Source organism: Panthera leo, chromosome E1 (assembly GCF_018350215.1).
Source record: "Panthera leo isolate Ple1 chromosome E1, P.leo_Ple1_pat1.1, whole genome shotgun sequence".
Taxonomy (NCBI): Eukaryota; Metazoa; Chordata; class Mammalia; order Carnivora; family Felidae; genus Panthera; species Panthera leo.
The window spans coordinates 40055527-40072606 of NC_056692.1; the positions used below are offsets into that span (position 1 = coordinate 40055527).

General features: G+C 52.5%; 1 protein-coding gene across 1 annotated transcript; it reads right to left on the minus strand.

Moving 5' to 3' along the window:
* Positions 1–322: 322 nt before the first annotated feature.
* On the minus strand, positions 323–4620 carry KRT14 (keratin 14). Its single transcript, XM_042915072.1, has 8 exons — positions 4029–4620; positions 2740–2822; positions 2023–2179; positions 1695–1856; positions 1464–1589; positions 1152–1372; positions 1012–1058; positions 323–452 (listed from the first exon to the last, which is right to left on the minus strand). The coding sequence occupies exons 1-8, from the start codon at positions 4557–4559 to the stop codon at positions 355–357; spliced, it is 1425 nt and encodes a 474-aa protein (XP_042771006.1). The 5' UTR covers positions 4560–4620; the 3' UTR covers positions 323–354.
* Between the last annotated feature and the right edge of the window lie 12460 nt (positions 4621–17080).

Below are 17080 nucleotides of genomic sequence, written 5' to 3' on the forward strand. Positions count from 1 at the left end.
TCTACCTTTTGAGATGGTGAAAGCCATTCCAGGACCTGAGCCCAGTCCGCCCCCAAGCCCTTTTTCCCAGTCCCAGAGGCCACAGCCAGGTGTTAACGACAGGCTTCAAAGAGAGGCTTCCCCCGCTTTCTCCCCACCTCCACTCCTGACAATGACCAGGTAGAGGCGGGAGCTGTGCAACTCAGATAATGAAGCTTTATTGAATGCCAGGAGAGGGCAAGGGTGAGGCAGGACTCAAGTGTGAAGTTCTTGGGGGGCAAGAAAGGGGATTCCCTAGTGTGGTCTGTATCCACACGGCGGGGGAGCAGCGGGGGGGGGGGGGTTGCTCCTAGGCCTGAGCAATGCTGAGCAGCCTTAGTTCTTGGTGCGAAGAACCTGCTCGTGGGTGGACACCACCTTGCCATCGTGCACATCCATGACCTTGGTGCGGATCTGGCGACTGGAGGAGGTCACTGGGGAAGAGGGGAGAGAAGGTGTTACCAGCAGAGGACAGGCAATGGAGAAATCAGGAGTGGGGAGACCAGGGAGTTGGGAAGACTTAAGCAGACTGTCTCCCTGTTGCCCTCTCCCCTGATTATGTCTTCACTCACTGCTCTTATCCCAGCACTGATCCCATCTACACAGTTTTTTCAGCCTAGAGCTCCCAAAGGTAGGACAGAGTCTGTGTCCTCGAACTGGAGGCTCCTAAGAACTCAGAGCAGCTTGGTTCAGTCCAGATCAACCCAAGTGGACTGGTCTTGAAGGGAAGACCCATGTGGTGTCCTGTCCGTGGTGCTGACCATCAGAACATTGGAGTCTGCCACAGACACCAGTGACAGAAGTAAAAAGTGGAGGCCACTAGCTCCTAGCCCTAAGGAAGGTTTATAAAATGGCTTCTTCTACCCAAGTAGCTTTATAAGGGATCTTGGGTGAGAAAACTCTAACTCAACCCCTCAAAAAGCCAATTCTCTAGACCTGCTGGGAGACAGGAAGTGGTCACGAGTCCAGGCTTGATGAGAAGGAAAGTCTTACCGTCTCTGGACGACTGAGAGCCAGAGGAGAACTGGGAAGAAGAGAGGCTATGAAGACAGAAAAGGGCAAGATCATTAGACACATGGGATACAGCAGGTGAATAGTGGGGGCAGGACTGGGAAGGAGGGCAGTGCACTCACTGGGCATCCTCGCCCTCCAGCAGGCGGCGGTAGGTGGCGATCTCCTGCTCCAGCCGCGTCTTCACGTCCAGCAGGATCTTGTACTCCTGGTTCTGCTGCTCCATCTCGCAGCGCAGCTGGGCCAGCTGCTCCTCCACGTTGCCGATCAGGTCCTGGATCTGGGCCAGCTGCATGCAGTAGCGGCCTTTGGTCTCCTCCAGGCTGTTCTCCAGGGATGCTTTCTGTGACGGAGGGAAAGATCAAGGATCAGTGAGGGTAGTCACTCCCTCCCTCCCAGTCCTGGATCAGATCCAAGCCTGTCAGCTCCCCTACCATGCTGAGCTGGGACTGCAGCTCGATCTCCAGGTTCTGCACGGTGCGCCGGAGCTCGGAGATCTCGCTCTTGCCGCTCTGCACCAGCTCGCTGTTGGTGGCCACCTCGCGGTTCAGCTCCTCTGTCTGCAGAAAAGAAAAAAAAGTCATTCACACCAGAAGTTCCTGGAAGGCGGGTCTCCTGGGTCCCTTCCCCACCCCCCACCCCCCCGCCCCCGGGATGACACCCACCTTGCTGAAGAACCAGTCCTCGGCGTCCTTGCGGTTCTTCTCCGCCATCTTCTCGTACTGGTCGCGCATCTCGTTCAGGATGCGGCTCAGGTCCACGCCGGGGGCGGCGTCCATCTCCACGTTGACGTCTCCGCCCACCTGGCCTCTCAGGGCGTTCATTTCCTGCACAAGCAAAGAACGGTCCATAGTCAGGAGCCATGGCGACATGGCAACCAGTTGGGGTTCCCTCCTCTCAGGTGATCCTGGCCTGAGCATTGCCCACACCACCACCACCCCATCTCAATCCCATCCTTTCCCTCCCAGCTTCATCTTCTAAGCTGGTTCTCACCTCCTCGTGGTTCTTCTTCAGGTAGGCCAGCTCCTCCTTCAGGCTCTCGATCTGCATCTCCAGGTCGGCCCTGGCCAGGGTCAACTCGTCCAGCACCCTGCGCAGGCCGTTGGTGTCAGCCTCCACGGTCATCCGCAGGTTCAGCTCAGTCTCGTACCTGGAATGATCCGAGACAAGAAGAATGGGACATCCATCCTGGCCACACTGAAGGCTTTGTTCTCTGCCCCCTGCAGCTTCTTCCCATAGCTGGCACCCTGTGGGTGGTTTAGGGAGTCAATTTTGAAAATGGCGTGGTTGGACACAGCACCCATTGAGGACTCAGATCTGAACACTCCTGGGGGCAGGGAATAAGGCAGTTCATTAGGCTGCAGAATTCAGGGAGGGGAGACGCTTCTGGCCTCACAACCAATAGCACACAGGCCTCCAAATGTGACTGCCTCCTACACTTCAGGGGCAGGTGGAGGAGTGGGGAGCCCCTCTCCCTTAAAGCAATGGCACCCAAACCTGGCCGTGGATCAGAATCTCTCAGGTAGCCTGTTAAGAATAACTGAATCAGAACTCCAGGTTGGGGCCCAGGAGTGTTGTATTTTTACAAGCACCCCAAGGGGTTTTCATGTGGCCATCCTGGCAACTGGTCAGCCCTGTTTAGGGGACGCTGCCCCCAAAATTCCCCACCCTGGGGAGATTGGACATCCTGAGTCACTGCTGCGAACTCACTTGGTGCGGAAGTCATCAGCAGCAAGGCGGGCATTGTCAATCTGCAGGACAACATTGGCATTGTCCACGGTGGCCGTGAGGATCTGCAGGTAGAGAGGGCACAGGTCGTCAGCCAAATGGACGTCACTAGCCAGACCTCACTGTAGCCTGCATACATCAGGCCTTTGCTTTCCTGCTCTCACCTGAGTCTCCCCTCCTCCCAAAAACCTTTGCCACAGCAACCTAAAGGGTAACCCCTGATGGCCCAGCTTCGACCCACGACTTTGCTGACTCCGGGTCAGAAAAAAATGGATAGAAAGAGCCCTGGCCCTGGAACCAAAAGCCCTTGAGTTAGAGTCCTGGTTCTACCACTGATGAGTCTCAGGGTCTCAGTTCCCCTACCCACAGAGTGGAGGAGTGACCTAAGGTCCCCAAGTCTCCCTTCCTGGTCTGAATTCTCCTTTTTCTATACAGGCCAATCTGCCCATCTTCACACCTTCCTTTTAAGCCCGCAGAGCATGGGACCTCAGGTGTGGCTTTCCCAAAAGAGGAGACCCCACTAGCACAAGGGCTGAGAAAAGAAGAAGCAGAAGAAGTACTAAACCCCGGATTGGCTGCAGTCCTCTCCCTCACCATCTAATTTACCTAATCCACGTGAGGCATCAGAGCCAGGCGCGAGAGGAAGCAGGATAAGCGGGGAGGGCTCCCAGGGTGAGGGTGGAGCAGGGGTTTGGGGCTCGAGCCAGGTGATACAAGTCCCCCAGGCTCCCTCCTGTGCAGGACACGTAAGGCGGGGCTCCGCTGATTGCCTCTGTGGGGTTTTTGTGCCCGCCTGCCGGTGGGGAGGGGCGCCGGTGCCAGGGCTCACGGGCGGCAGCCGCCACAGCCCAGACTAATGAGCTAATGAGTGGTTTGGGTGTCTAGCCTCGTCCCGTTACAGCCTCGCTCCTCCCCTGTGTTGGGGAACAGGTAGCTGCCTCGTGTATTAGCAAGTGGGCACACGGGTTCTGGCCTCAGCTCTGCCATTGATTCGCAGGCCACAGCACCCCTCAAAGCTCTGACTCCTTCCCCTGTAAAATGTAAGGGTAGGAATCCCCAGGCTCTCACGGTCTGCGGTCTGGAGCCCCGAAGGGCGTGAGCAAAGCGGGGAGACACTGACCGGCTCCGCGGGGGGCGTCCAGAGCCAGAAGAAGGGATGCGGGGTTGGCGTCTGCCCGGTCTAGTAATCTAAAGATGCCAGCGGCCTGAGGCATCTATCGCTCCAGAGCGAGGGAGCTAGAATGGCAAGTCCTGCCGCCCGGTCCACACACCTTGTTCCTCAGGTCCTCGATGGTCTTGAAGTAGGGGCTGTAGTCCTTGGTCTCAGCGGGCCTCTGCCTCTGGTACCAGTCGCGGATCTTCACCTCCAGGTCGGCGTTGGCCTCCTCCAGGGCGCGCACCTTGTCCAGGTAGGAGGCCAGCCGGTCGTTGAGGTTCTGCATGGTCACCTTCTCGCTGCCGACCAGGAGCCCGTCACCACCACCGAAGCCACCACCGAAGCCAGCACCAAGGCCACCTCCAAGGCCAGCACCAAGGCCACCACCATATCCTCCACCGAAGGCGCTACCCAGGGCCCCACCAAAGCTGCTGCTGCTGCTGAAGCCGCCTCCGTAGCCGCCCCCCAGGCCGTAGGCCCCCCCGGAGGAGTAGCGGGAGGAGGAGACCGACAGGCCCCCGTAGGCGCTGGGGGCCCGGCAGGACCCTCCGGCCAGCACGGAGGACATGCGGCTGGAGCCGCCCCCGATGCCGCAGGAGCCCTTCATGGAGCTGGAGGAGGTGAACTGGCGGCTGCAGGTGGTCATGATGCCAGGAGGGAGGTGAGTGAGCGAGCGAGCGAGCGAGGCGGCAGAGAGGAGAGAGAGGTGCTCAGGTAAGTTGGAATAGGAGGTGGGTGCTTTATACTCCTGAGTAGGGGGCGGGCCTGGCATTTTCCATTCCCCTTGGCTTTCACCACCCACAGGCCAGTGCCAACTCCCAGTCAGATCCCTCCTCTCCCCCGCCTCATCACGTCTGTCATATTTTACTGGAAACTCATTGTTTAGGGTGTTTTTGGTTTCTTGTCCCGCCAGGTGTGATTCACATAAGGAGGTGTGGGCCTGCAGGCTATACTTTCCCATCTGGCCCTGGAAGCCGCGGCCCTCAGGAGCCTGCATGTTGGGCTCGGCCAGGCGGCGGGGAGCAGGACGTCTGCCCCAGAAACCTGGTGACCTGTTCTCCCATTAATGAGGTGGGCCTTTGACATCCATCCAGACATCACTCCAGGTGGCTCCTGGCTGGAGAAATGCCAGCATGGCAAGGCTACGTTAGCCACAGTGATGCCCCCTCAGCATTACCGTCTATAAAAAGAGAGAAGTTCTTGGGGGGTCCTCCCAGATGCGACCCGCTAGGCTGTGCCGAGAAGCCTGTCACATCCCCGGAACACGCCCAGCCAATCAGCTGGCTCGGGCTTCCACCCTGACACCCCCATTAAAGGGAAATCTAGGCAGCTTTTCCCCAACCCTGAGCACAGACTCTAAGATCCTCCACGCACCTGTGGATGGGCCCATGGCATTGGCTGGCCAAGAGCAGGTGGCCAAGGGTGGGGGGGCCTCACAGGCACAGCCAGAGACGTGCTAAAAGAGCATGGAGTCACACTGAGTCTGGGCTCTGCTGTGTGCCCCTGTGTGACCTGACATTTCTCCGAGCCTCAGTTTCCTCACGGTAAAGTGGGAGTAAACATCATCCACCCTGCCTACTGCAGAGTCAGCTCCGAGAATCCAAGTGGCAGTGTATATGTGAGGGTTTTATAAGCCAAGTACGGCACGAAGTCTGTTTAGCATTGTTGTAGCCTCGTCTGGCCACAAAGAGGGTGTGCAACAGCCCTGGCACAGGACAGGAGAGCCTTTCTGCTTCTAGCCCCAGGTGTCTCCAGGCCCCAAGGGCAGCGGCAGTGGGAGAGGCCGGCTCGGGCACCCTGGTCTGAGCCCCTTGTGTCGCTGGCCCAAGAGATTTGGGGGTGGAGAGGCAGTGCAGGCACTTGGGAGTGTACTCGAGGGTCCCTGACTCCTGAGACCCTGAGGCTCAGGGGGACATTTCCAGGGGTCCCTTTGGTTCTACCTCAGAGGCTTGCAAATTGGGACCTCAGCTGCCCCCACGTCTCCCAGGCAGCCTCCAGAGGCACCCCCTCCAGCCACACCCACCTTCCCACCAGCCCCTCAGCTCCACGGACCCCAGCAGGCATGTTGGGAGGAATGCAGTCGTGTCTGGGGCTGCCTGACGCGTCCCATCTCCCCAGACAGGCCCCAACAGCCCCCGCTGCAGGCTCCAACGCTCTTCCAGGGATCAACAGCTCCCAGGAGGGAAGCAAAGCCTCCCTCTCCCCGCCACTCCGCCTGCCACCAAAACACATGCCAAGGGAGCACCCCCTCACCGGGGCTTAGGAGCTCAGAAGACAATGCTGAGACAGACACTTGAGGCTGTGGGCTCCCCAAATCTGCCGCCCAAGGACTTGCAAGGATGAGTAAGCAAGGGCCCCGCCTTGCCCCACCCACCCCTGACAGACACTCTAATCTCCTTCCAGGGAATGGTCCCCCACCCGGCCCAGCCCTACAACTACCCCAGTGAGAGGCAGCAGGGATTTTGGCTGAGGGACAGATGCATTTGTTAGGAGGCATACTGCCCTTGGGTGGGGCAGGGGGTACCTACCAGAGAAAAATGCAGCCTCCACAGAGACCTGCGGGACAGGAGTGGGTGCAGAGCCCAACACCAGCTTTCTCTGTGCTGCCCACCACCCCGTCTCCCTCCACGGCAGGAAGCCACGGATAAAATCCCTAGAGCGCAGGACGTGGGCAAAGCTCTCCTCCCCCAACCTTCCACCTGATTCGGTGGAACCCAAAAGAGGCTCCTTCCTTGTCCACCTCCAAGGGAAATCCAAAAGTAAAGAGCACAGGGAACCAGAGACATGTACACTCACACACACAATCTAGGAAGAGACTTTTGCCAGCCCTCCTTGCCCCTCCGGACCCCGGAACCCCAGCCTGGAACACAAGTCTGAGGTCCCCCACCCCTTTCCGGCCAGCACCCAGGATTAGACCCCTGGCCTCGATCCTGGGACTGATCTCTGCAGACGTGGAACTAGGCACAAATGGTCCAGTCTGGTACTCATGACATTGGAGGAGAGACAGCTTTCTGGACAACAGGGATTAAAGGGATGAGGGCTTGTCCGCTGGGCCCTAGACTCCTAAACAAGCTTTAAATGGGCACCATGACCTGGCCCTCACTCCACCTACCCCAAAATGAGCTTAGGGTGGTGTCTTTTGTGGTTGGTGAGTCTTCCTGCCAGCCTATGGAGGGGGGGATCAATGCCAACCCAAACAGGTGAGGCGGCAGGGCCAAGCAGCCCCCCACAGAGCCTGCATTGTGTGCTGAGGATGGGCTGGGCACCAGGGGATGGGTTCCTAAGGAAGGAGGGGACCTAGTGACAGCCCAGTCTGAGGAGAGAGGCACAGCCCCTGTCTTCAGAGCCCCGTCTAATGGAAGAGACTGCCCCTGCCCTTAAGAAGCCCCCAGCCTGAAAGGGAAGAGAAGTATGCATCAAAAGTACTTAAGACATGGACAAGCATAAGAAAAGCACAATTCATATGTATTCGTTTCCTGGGACCGCCGTGATAAATTACCCCAAGCTTTGTGGGTTAAAACAACAGAAGTGTATTCTCTCACTGTTCTGGAAGTCCAAAATCAAGTTGTCGGCAGGGTCACACTCCGTCTGAAGGCTCCAGGGGAGAACCCTTTCTTACCTCTTCCAGCTCCCGGTGGCTCTTTGCAGTCCTTGGTTTGTGGTGACACAACTCCCGTCTCTGCCTCCGGCTTCACATGGCTCTTTGTGTCTGTGTCTCTCTTTGTGTCCTTTTCTGTCTCTTCTAAGGACACGCATTGGGTTTGGTGCTCACCCTAACCCAGTGTGATCTCATCTCAATTCTTACCATAATGGCATCTGCAAAGACCCTGTTTCCAAATCAGGTCACATTCTGAGGTTCCAGTGGATGTGAATTGGTGGGGGGGGGGGGGTGCACTGTCCAACCCACTACATGTGTAACGGACCAGGAACTATCCACATCGCAGCAGGAGTGGTGAAAACGTGGTGGATGAATGACTGTGATAAGATGCGGGCAGGGCCAATCTGGAAGGCTTCTGGGGGCAGCTGTTAGCTCAACATAGAAGGGTGCTGGGGAGTGGGCAGCAGAGAGACAGAATTCTCAGGTGTCTGGGCCACGGTTCCCACCACCTAGTTTCTCTGGGTCCTTTACGTATAGACAGCTGCTCTGGAGGAGAGCTTTTTTTTTATTTTTGTTTTAAAATTTTTATTTCGAGATAATAAAAAGTTGCAAAAGTAATACAGAGAGTTCATATGCGCCCTTCACCCAACTTCCCCAATACAATCATGTTACATAAACATTGTACCATGATTCAAACAAGTAAATTAACATTGACCCAATGCTATTAATTAACTACAGAGTTTACTTGAATTTCACTGGTTTTTCTACTAATGTCCCTTCTCTGTTGCAAGATCCCACCCAGGACCTCACATTCCATTGGTTGTCACGTCTCCTTGGTCTCTCCCAATCTATGACAACTCCTCAGTCCGTCCTTATCTTTCATGACCTTGACAGTTTGGAAGGCGACTAGTAGAATATCCCCCAGGTTGGGTTCTCCTGATATTTCCTCATGATCAGATTGAGGTTATGCATTTTGGCAAGACAACCACAGAAATGGTGTGTCCTTCTCAGTGCCTCAGCTCAGGTGTGGAAGACATTAATTGAATGGGTCTTACTGCTGTCCATTGGCTAAGGTAGTGTTTGCTGGATTTCTCCATTGTAGCGTTACTGTTTTTCCCACTGAAATTAATAAATACCTTCAAGAAGATACTTTGAGACTATTCAACCATACTGTTTCTCCTTCAACTCCTTTTTTTTTTTTTTTTTGGACTAATTCTGCATCCATTTGTGGTGGGAAAGAGCTCTTGATACCCAAGAGCTCTTCACCTTAAACTTAAGTGAGCTTAAGACCCTCATTCGCCCTGGACTCCTTGAAGGAATGTGGCTTTTAAGAAACACATTGGAGAAGGAAATCCAGCCCCAAGAAAGAACTCTTTCTTCCTTTCTAATCCAGCCCCCAAAGCCAGACTCTGTACCCTAAGACGCTCTCAGGCTACTTCCCTGGAAGACCTACCAACTATTTCTGTAGTTGTTAATGTCTAGAGTCGTTCCTTAGGCCCCCACCAGCCTGGAGGAAAAAATAGGACAGTCAGGGTCCTCCCCATGTCACAGGTAGGAAGTCTGAGGTCCATAGAGGCTCATAGTCAAGTGACTAATTAGAACCCCCCCCCCCCACTTGGTATTCTCAGACCTCTGCCAGAGGCTGGGCTCTTCCTCTCCTCCTAGCAGAGTCCTATATCCCCTGCCCTTCCTTCCCTGTCCCTCCACCACCATTCCCTGCCCACCCTTCTCACTTTTGCCCATCCTTTTCTCCACCAAGTCCCAGCCAGCTGCTTGACTGTAGCACGGGTAAAAGTCTCCTAGAGCTGAGGGCTGTCACTTCTAGAAGTGACAGACTGAGGCCTGAGCTGACCTAGAGCTCGATTTCTGCCTCCAGGAGTGCTGGGCTAGCATGGGGGCAGGGAGCAGGCTGGCAGGCAGGATTGCAGACACAAGAGGCAATCAGGAGCCTAGAGTACCTCCTCGAGGCCCTGAGTCCTCTTTCCTCTAGAAAGGTCTGCCACCCACTGGTTTCCCAGGCCAGCCTGCCCATCTGGGCCTTGTCCTTGTGAGAGCCTTCACTGACACAACAGATGGGCTCAGCCAAGTGTTTCAGTGTCCATGGCCTTGTCTGTACCTGCCAGCTGCTAAGGATGACAAGACAGAAATCGACTGTCCCACGTTATAGATGCAAAAGGCTCAGAGGTTGAGGAAATTTGCAAGGTCCACAGTGAGGAAGCCGCTCAGCCAGGATTCATTTCCAGCTCTTCCTGGCTGTGAGCCTTGCTTTTCAAACACAGAGAATGGTCCTTGAAAGTCAGAGCCAAAAAGGGGATCAGGGGTCATCTAAACCAACCTCTTAACTTTGCAGTTGGGAAAACTAAGGCCCTGAGATGGAAAAGGTCATGTCCAAAGTCACTCATCAGAGCTTGCTTTGCAGAAATGGCAGAGGTCTGAGAATCCCAAGGGGGGACTCTAACTAGTCACCTGACTATGAAATGTGTGACAAGTGCCTCCCAGAAATCTGAGCTAGGCAGGCTGAGAATGTGTGGGCTGAAAAGAGCTGTGCCTGCACCCCAGAATCACATTTAGGTTGTTAAGAACATGAAGAGTTAGGTAGCCAAAGCCCGACAACACATGGGTTCACTAACCATCTATGAGCTACCTACTCAGGGAAAGTAAGGCTTATGTTCTCTAGCCAATTACCCATAATGCTCACTGAAAACTGAACTCCACCCGCAACAGCCCAGTCCCCTCACTGACCCTTACATCACCTTCCATCTTCCAGCCTCTGCCTGAATTTCCGCTTCTGTCCTCTCTTCCTGCCCAAATTTTTCATGTTCTTTAAGGCCAAGCTTCTGTTCAACACACAGATTTAATATACGATCTTCTGCAGACTGTGTGGCATAGAGTAGATGGAAAATGAACAAAAGGGAAGGAGGTGTGGGAGGAAGGAAGAGAGGAATGGGAAGATGATAAGGGAATGTGAAAGGATACTTGGGATGGATGAATGGATGGATGGATCAATGGATGGGCAGGTGGATGGACAGATGAACGAAAGGAAGGATAATGGATGGAAATAGAAGAATGGAAGGTGGATAGATGGTGGGCGGGAAGCTGGGAAAAAGATGGATGGAAGACAGAAAAAGGGCGGTCATCACACCTGTCCCAGGGTGGACAAGCATCCACCTTGACTGGGGAAGGACCAGGGCCACAGGAGTTCTCAACTTAGCTGAACCTTGACAGTGAATAGATGCTGAGCAACAAAGGAAGTGAGGAGGGACATCCCATTTGCTCACCTGAGCAAAGACTCAGTGGCATGCAACCCTGGTCTGAGGACAATGCAGCACCTAAGAGTCGCTAGAACACAGAGCTGAACTGCCTGGCAGAACTGAGAACAGAGGCCAGGTCATACACGTGGAGCTAAGGAGCCCAGACTTTATCCTAACAACATGGGGAGGACCGAAGGTTCTGCACACGGGAGTTACGCTGTCAGCTGTGTTTCACAAAGGCCACTCTGGCATCCACGTGGAACGTACTTCTGGAGAAGGGACAAGAAAGGCAAAGCCAGGAAGATGTTGCCTTGCCACTACCCAGGCAAGAGATGGGGTTGGCTCAGACCTCTCCTCTGCCGGGAAGCCCCCACCCCAACACCTTGGATCACCTGACCTTCCCCTTCTCAGCCTTCCTACTGCCTCTGTGATATGTGCCACCCCTCAGGAGAGCTTACCACAGTGCCTGAGAGGGCCACAAAGTGTCTCTCACATAGTAGGTGGTCAGCACATTAAGTTGGTATAATTACCCCAGCCTGTTTGGGGAGACACAGTCCCTGTCCTTGGGGATGCCCAGTCTGATGGGGGAGGGCAAAAATGAGGGTAGAGCCTACTCTGCTCTCTGAGGGGAGCCTGGAGCCAAGAAGCCACCAGGTGGGGTGGGTAGTACACAGAAGGCTTCTTGGAAATGGTGCGTTTGACTCAGGTTTTGAAATAAGGAAGAGCCCTCCATGGGTGGAGTGGGGAGAGGGCATTCCCAGGCAGGGGCGTGGCTGTGGGAACTGCAGCACCAGCGGTGAGTCGAGAGGAAAGTCAGCGCCTGAGTTGGAATGGCTGTGTCAGGAGTCCCGAGCTACGGGCCCGCAGGACAAAGGGCAGGGGCGAGAAGGGAAAGAGGTCCCCGGGTGTCTCCAGCCTCACGGGCGGAAAGGAAAGGACCCCCACCAGCCAGAGGTTAGGAAGTGGTCTCAGTGCTGTGCTGCCCCAGACTGAGCCATCACGTTGGACTGGGGAAGGACCAGGGCCTCCCAAGTCAGTCAGGCCAGGGCTCCAGGCCAGGCACCCCTCAATGACAAGCCACGTGACCTTGGACAAGTCACTGCGGCCCTCCCAGCCCCGTTTCCTATCAAATGGGCATCATAACAGTTCCTACCTTGCAGGATTATCGAAAGGACTAGATAATTCATGGCAAGCGGCCAGCAGGGTGCTCGGCACAGAGTCGACGTGTGGCAAAAAGTTCTCTTAAAGTAAGCCCCAGAGTTTGACCAATGGGGGGACAGTGGGTGAGCTCAAATGGAGACCAAGTGTCGCAATTCAGGCAAAGACAGAGACAAAGAACAAAGAGGGTCCAGGATAGTGGTGGGCAGTGGTGGAAGGAATGGGGAGGCCTTGGGAGGGCTGCTGAGGCCAGCAGGCCGAGGTGATGAACTGCTGAGTCTGAGGGCCCGGCCAGGGCGGAGTCTATGGGAATGGGCAGGCCCGGAAGCCCCGCTGGGGAAGAGTCAGCAGGACGGTTTGGGTGTGAGGAGAGAGGGCCTGAGAGCTGGCGTGGGGCCCACATTCTGCGGATGGAGGCCCAGCACTGCCTCCCCTGACTGGGAGTGAAGGGGACGAGGAAGCAGCCAGTGCAGGTGTCCCCATGAGGCCCTGAGGCCCGGGGAAGCCCCACCAGCCACTCGACATCCAGGGCCTGGTTCTTCTCCCTGCCCTGGCTATCGGTGCAGCAGGGCGACATCTGCACACACACACACACACACACACACACACCGATTCTAGGTCACTCACCTGCAAAAGAGGGGGAGCTGGGTCAGCTTATGATAAAAGACATGTGTATAATAAAACTGAAAATACCCAAAAAGGGTTGAAGACAAATCAAAAATTAGGTACTAGGGTATATTGACAAACATGTTTTTTTGATTGCAGGGAGCCTGGATGGCTCAGTCAGTTAAGCGTCCAGCTCTTGATTTCAGCTCAGGTCATGATCTCATGGTTCGTGAGTTCGAGCCCTACATTGGGTACTGTGCTGACAGCTCCTGCTTGGGATTCTCTGTCTCCCTCTCTCTCTGCCCCTCCCCTGCTCTGCTCATTCTCTCTCTCTCTTCCTCTCTCTCCTTCTCTCTCCTCTCTCTCTCTCTCTCTCTCTGTCTCTGCCCCTCCTGTGCACTGTCTCAAAATAAATAAATAAACCTCAAAAAAAAATACATGTTTTGGTTGCAAGCAATGGAATGGCAACACTTCACAAAGAGGCAATTCATTGACTCATTGTTCTCTCCCTCTCTCCCTCTCCTGCCCCAACACAGGCATACAAACACCCACATGCACACACACACCCCTCAGCCTTGATCTGCCTCCTGGCTTCACCTGCACAGGCCAGACACCCTCACGAGGCTGGAACCATAACTGAGGGAGCCCTGAACTCACCCTTCAGCCTCATGGCCAGAGAAGATCAGCTCAAATTTAACAAACCCCAGGGAAGGCTGATATGGCCAGTGGCCAAAATCTCATATGACCAACCCAGCAGGCACACATGCCCCCTGTCTGTGACCAAGGAAGAGGGATCTGGGTATCGGAAGAAGGAGAGCACAGATTTGGTCCCAACCTTTATGAGCTAAGCCCCAGTGTGTGTCTATCGCAAAACTGTACAGAAGAGGTTTCTATACCTGATCTACCTCTGGGTAGATCTACCTCTGGGTTTCCTGGCAGCCAAGGCAAAAAGGAAAACATGATGGAATATGAAACGTCACTAAGAAGGAGGCATATCTGACTGTCCAGAGACACAAACATCTTCTAAGTTCTGAGGTCTGAGAAGAATCTCTTCAGAGATTCTGAAGGTTACCAAGAGGTTCTACTCACTGAGCCCTGCCTCTATCAGACACCATGCTAGACATTTCCACCGATACTGTCATTTAATCTTACGAACCTCCTTGGGGAGGGCATTACTGGGTCCACGTTATAGACACAGAGAGGTAAAAGCAAGGAAGTTCCACTGGACCTCAGTCTCCAAGGGCCAAGCACCTCCCAGCTGCCACTGAACGTGGAGGTGTCCCAACAGTGGGGACTGTTGCAGGGAGCCCGGATGGCTCCAAGGTGCTCCATAAAGCCAGATCCCCTAACCCTGGCAGCATCATGGCCTGCCTCCTATGAGCACCAAGCTCTGACCACTTCTCCTGGGCACTTACTGGCCAGACTTCAACTGTCAGCACCAGAGACCTCTGCCTGAGGGTCTTCTCTGGCCATCAGAGCCCATTCTGCCTGTGCACAGGACAGGCTGTGGTGCTGGAGAATTAACATCACTCCCCTGACTAAAAGCATCCTCAGCCTATCAGGTTAGGAGGATAAATACCCCAGCTCCCTCGTCCCTTGGGAGGAACTCTGAGGTGCTTGTTCTTCACTGTCCCTAAGGATTACGCTACAGCTGTCCACAGCATTCACTTGCTTGGTCACACACCCCTTGTTAGCTTCCTCCCCTTCCCCGTCCCAACTACCCACCCCCTAATGGGGTTTCGTGAACTCCACCCAAAAATACTTCTTGCACTCAAGTTTTTGTTGAAGGCTCTGCTTCTGGAACCCAAACCGAAGCACCTGAGAGGGGAAATAGATATATATAATAAATAAGGTATTTTACTAATATATAAAATATTATATACAGATTATAATAATATAATAATATATAATACAATAATAATATAAGTATTATAAATGTTACTACTATAAGGGCTATGCAGCACTTAACTCACAAATAATAAGAAGTACTCTTTGTAATAAATGCCACAGAGTCCATCGACCTTCATAGGATGCTTTTGTTGGTTTTTGCCAAGCTCTTGCAACCTGCTTCTGGTGGCAACTGACAAGCAAGTATGGTTCTGACACGAAGGCTAGTTGAAATTTTTGTTTGTGTTGAGGAGGAAGATCAATGGGAAACAGCACAGACATAGGCCCTAACTCGAGCCATTCATCAATGACACAAGTGACCTCTTTGCCGAACCAGATTGTAGATTTCAAATCCAGAAAGCATATTTTCTTGCAGGTTTTGCTGTTAACAATGCAATGGCTAGAGACATGACACATTTTTTTTGAAAAAAAATTTTAATGTTTTATTTATTTTTGAGAGACAGAGACAGAGACAGAGTATGAGTGGGGGAGGGACAGAGAAAGAGGGAGACAGAGAATCCAAAGCAGCTCCAGGCTCTGAGCGGTCAGCACAGAGCCTGATGTGGAGCTCAAACCCACGAACTGTGAGATCATGACCTGAGCTGAACATTTTTAACATGTTTCCTTAAAATATTTAAGTCTGGGTTTTCTTAAGTCTAGACAATCAATAAAACACAACAAATCTAGCCCTGATTCGTAGCATTTACCATTTCCATGGTGTAAATGCCCTACCAAATTACCACCTGGGGGAGAAAGGTTGGGGGGGAGGGGCAGCATCGGCCAAGACAGGGCTGAGGAAGAAGAGCTTGGCCACCATAGCAACACCCACCCTGAGCCCAGCACAACTCCTGGCCCAGAGCAGCCCCTTAGTGGATCCAGAGCTGAGTTCACTCCTCTCCTGCGAGAATTCGTCCTTTCTGCAAACTTGACCAAGTCCAGCAAAGCCAGGATTCTGCTCATCTGGAAGATTGACACGCAGGTAGCATGAGAGGGCCCTGTTCAGATAGCTTACCTACCAGTCATGCATCCTTAATTAGGTCGCTCAGCCTCCCTGAGCTTCGGTTTCTGCACCTGTAAGATGGACTGAGTACAGTGCAGGGACATAACGAGGAGTTTTGGCAGAGAGCAGGCTGGGAGGAGACATTTGCTCAAACTCAACCTTAGGAAGCAGAATGCAACTGCCTTTCCCCAGCTTTGGTGTGAGAATCAAATGTAATAACGGGTCCTCTTCAGGTAAGTACTAATCCCCTAAATTCGCAGAAGAAGGAACCAAAATTCAGAGATGAAGGGATCAGCCAAGGTTATGCTCCAAGTTTAACCACAGGTTGGCCTCTTGCCTCCTTCCACTATTCCACATTACCTTCTACAAGGGACTACAGTCTTGCTTTATGGTTTTTCCCTCCTTTTGGTTATCACTTTTGATTTCTGTAGTCATATTATTATCTAAATACAAAGTTAAGTTAAAATCTATTATATGGTATCACAGGCTACAACGCAGATGAACCCTAAGGACATTATGCTACATGAAATAAGCCCATCACAAAAAGGACTAATACAAAGTATCTAAAGTAGCCAAAGCCATAGAAACAGAAAGTAGAAAGTTTGTTACCAGGAGAAAACGTAATTTGGGGTTTAGTGAGTATAGAGCTTCCATGTTGCAAGATGAAAAAAATTCTAGAGATCTGTCGAACAACATTGTGAATATATTTAACACTACTGAACTCTGCACTTAAAAATTCTTAAAATGGTAAAAAAAAAATCTATTACAAGGTAATATAAAATTGACAGACCAGGATATTGGTGTGTGTAATCTGTTTTTAACAAGGAAGTTGATGTGGTATTCAAGATGAACTAATTTTATGGTTTTTAAATTTTCTATTTGAAAAATTTCTTTGTTCTGGGGCGCCTAGGTGGCTCAGTCAGTTGAGCGTCCAACTTCAGCTCAGGTCATGATCTCGCAATTGACGAGTTCAAGCCCTGTGTCAGGCTCTGTGCTGACAGCTCAGAGCCTGGAGCCTGCTTCTGATTCTGTGTCTCCCTCTCTCTCTGCCCCTCCCCTGCTCATGCTCTGTCTTTCTCTGTCTCAAAAATAAAGATAAACATTAAAAAATATTTTTTAAATAAAAAATTTCTTTGTTCATACACACACATACACAATTTTGTGTATAAAAGCAGGTGCACTCTTTTTTTTTTTTTCTTTCCTGTTTTCTTGGATCTTTTCTTTCCCTCTACTATCCCTTACACCCACCTTAGGCTCCCACCCTACCCCCAAGGTAACCCATGTTAATAACATATGTCCCTTTCATATTTCAGATGTGCGTGTAATTATACACACACATATGCCATTATTTAGACAAGGGGCTGGGTTTGTTTATACACACAAGTGATGTCAGTACACCGCCTGTGTTTTTCTGCAGCGTGCATTTATTTCCCTTTCCCCGATGCCTCCAAGAGTCCTCTTGCCATCTGACATAGTTCCAATTTGTTGATTGTAGTGGCTGCTTAATATCGCCTAGTATGAGTGGACCACCATTTACCCAGCTCTATAAGACCGACCAAGGAGTAGTCACTTTGTTTTCCTTTTTCGGTCACTATAAATAATGCACCCTCTTATGTGCAAGGTCTCTTATTTCTATTAATTTATTCTATTCTATTAATAATGAAACC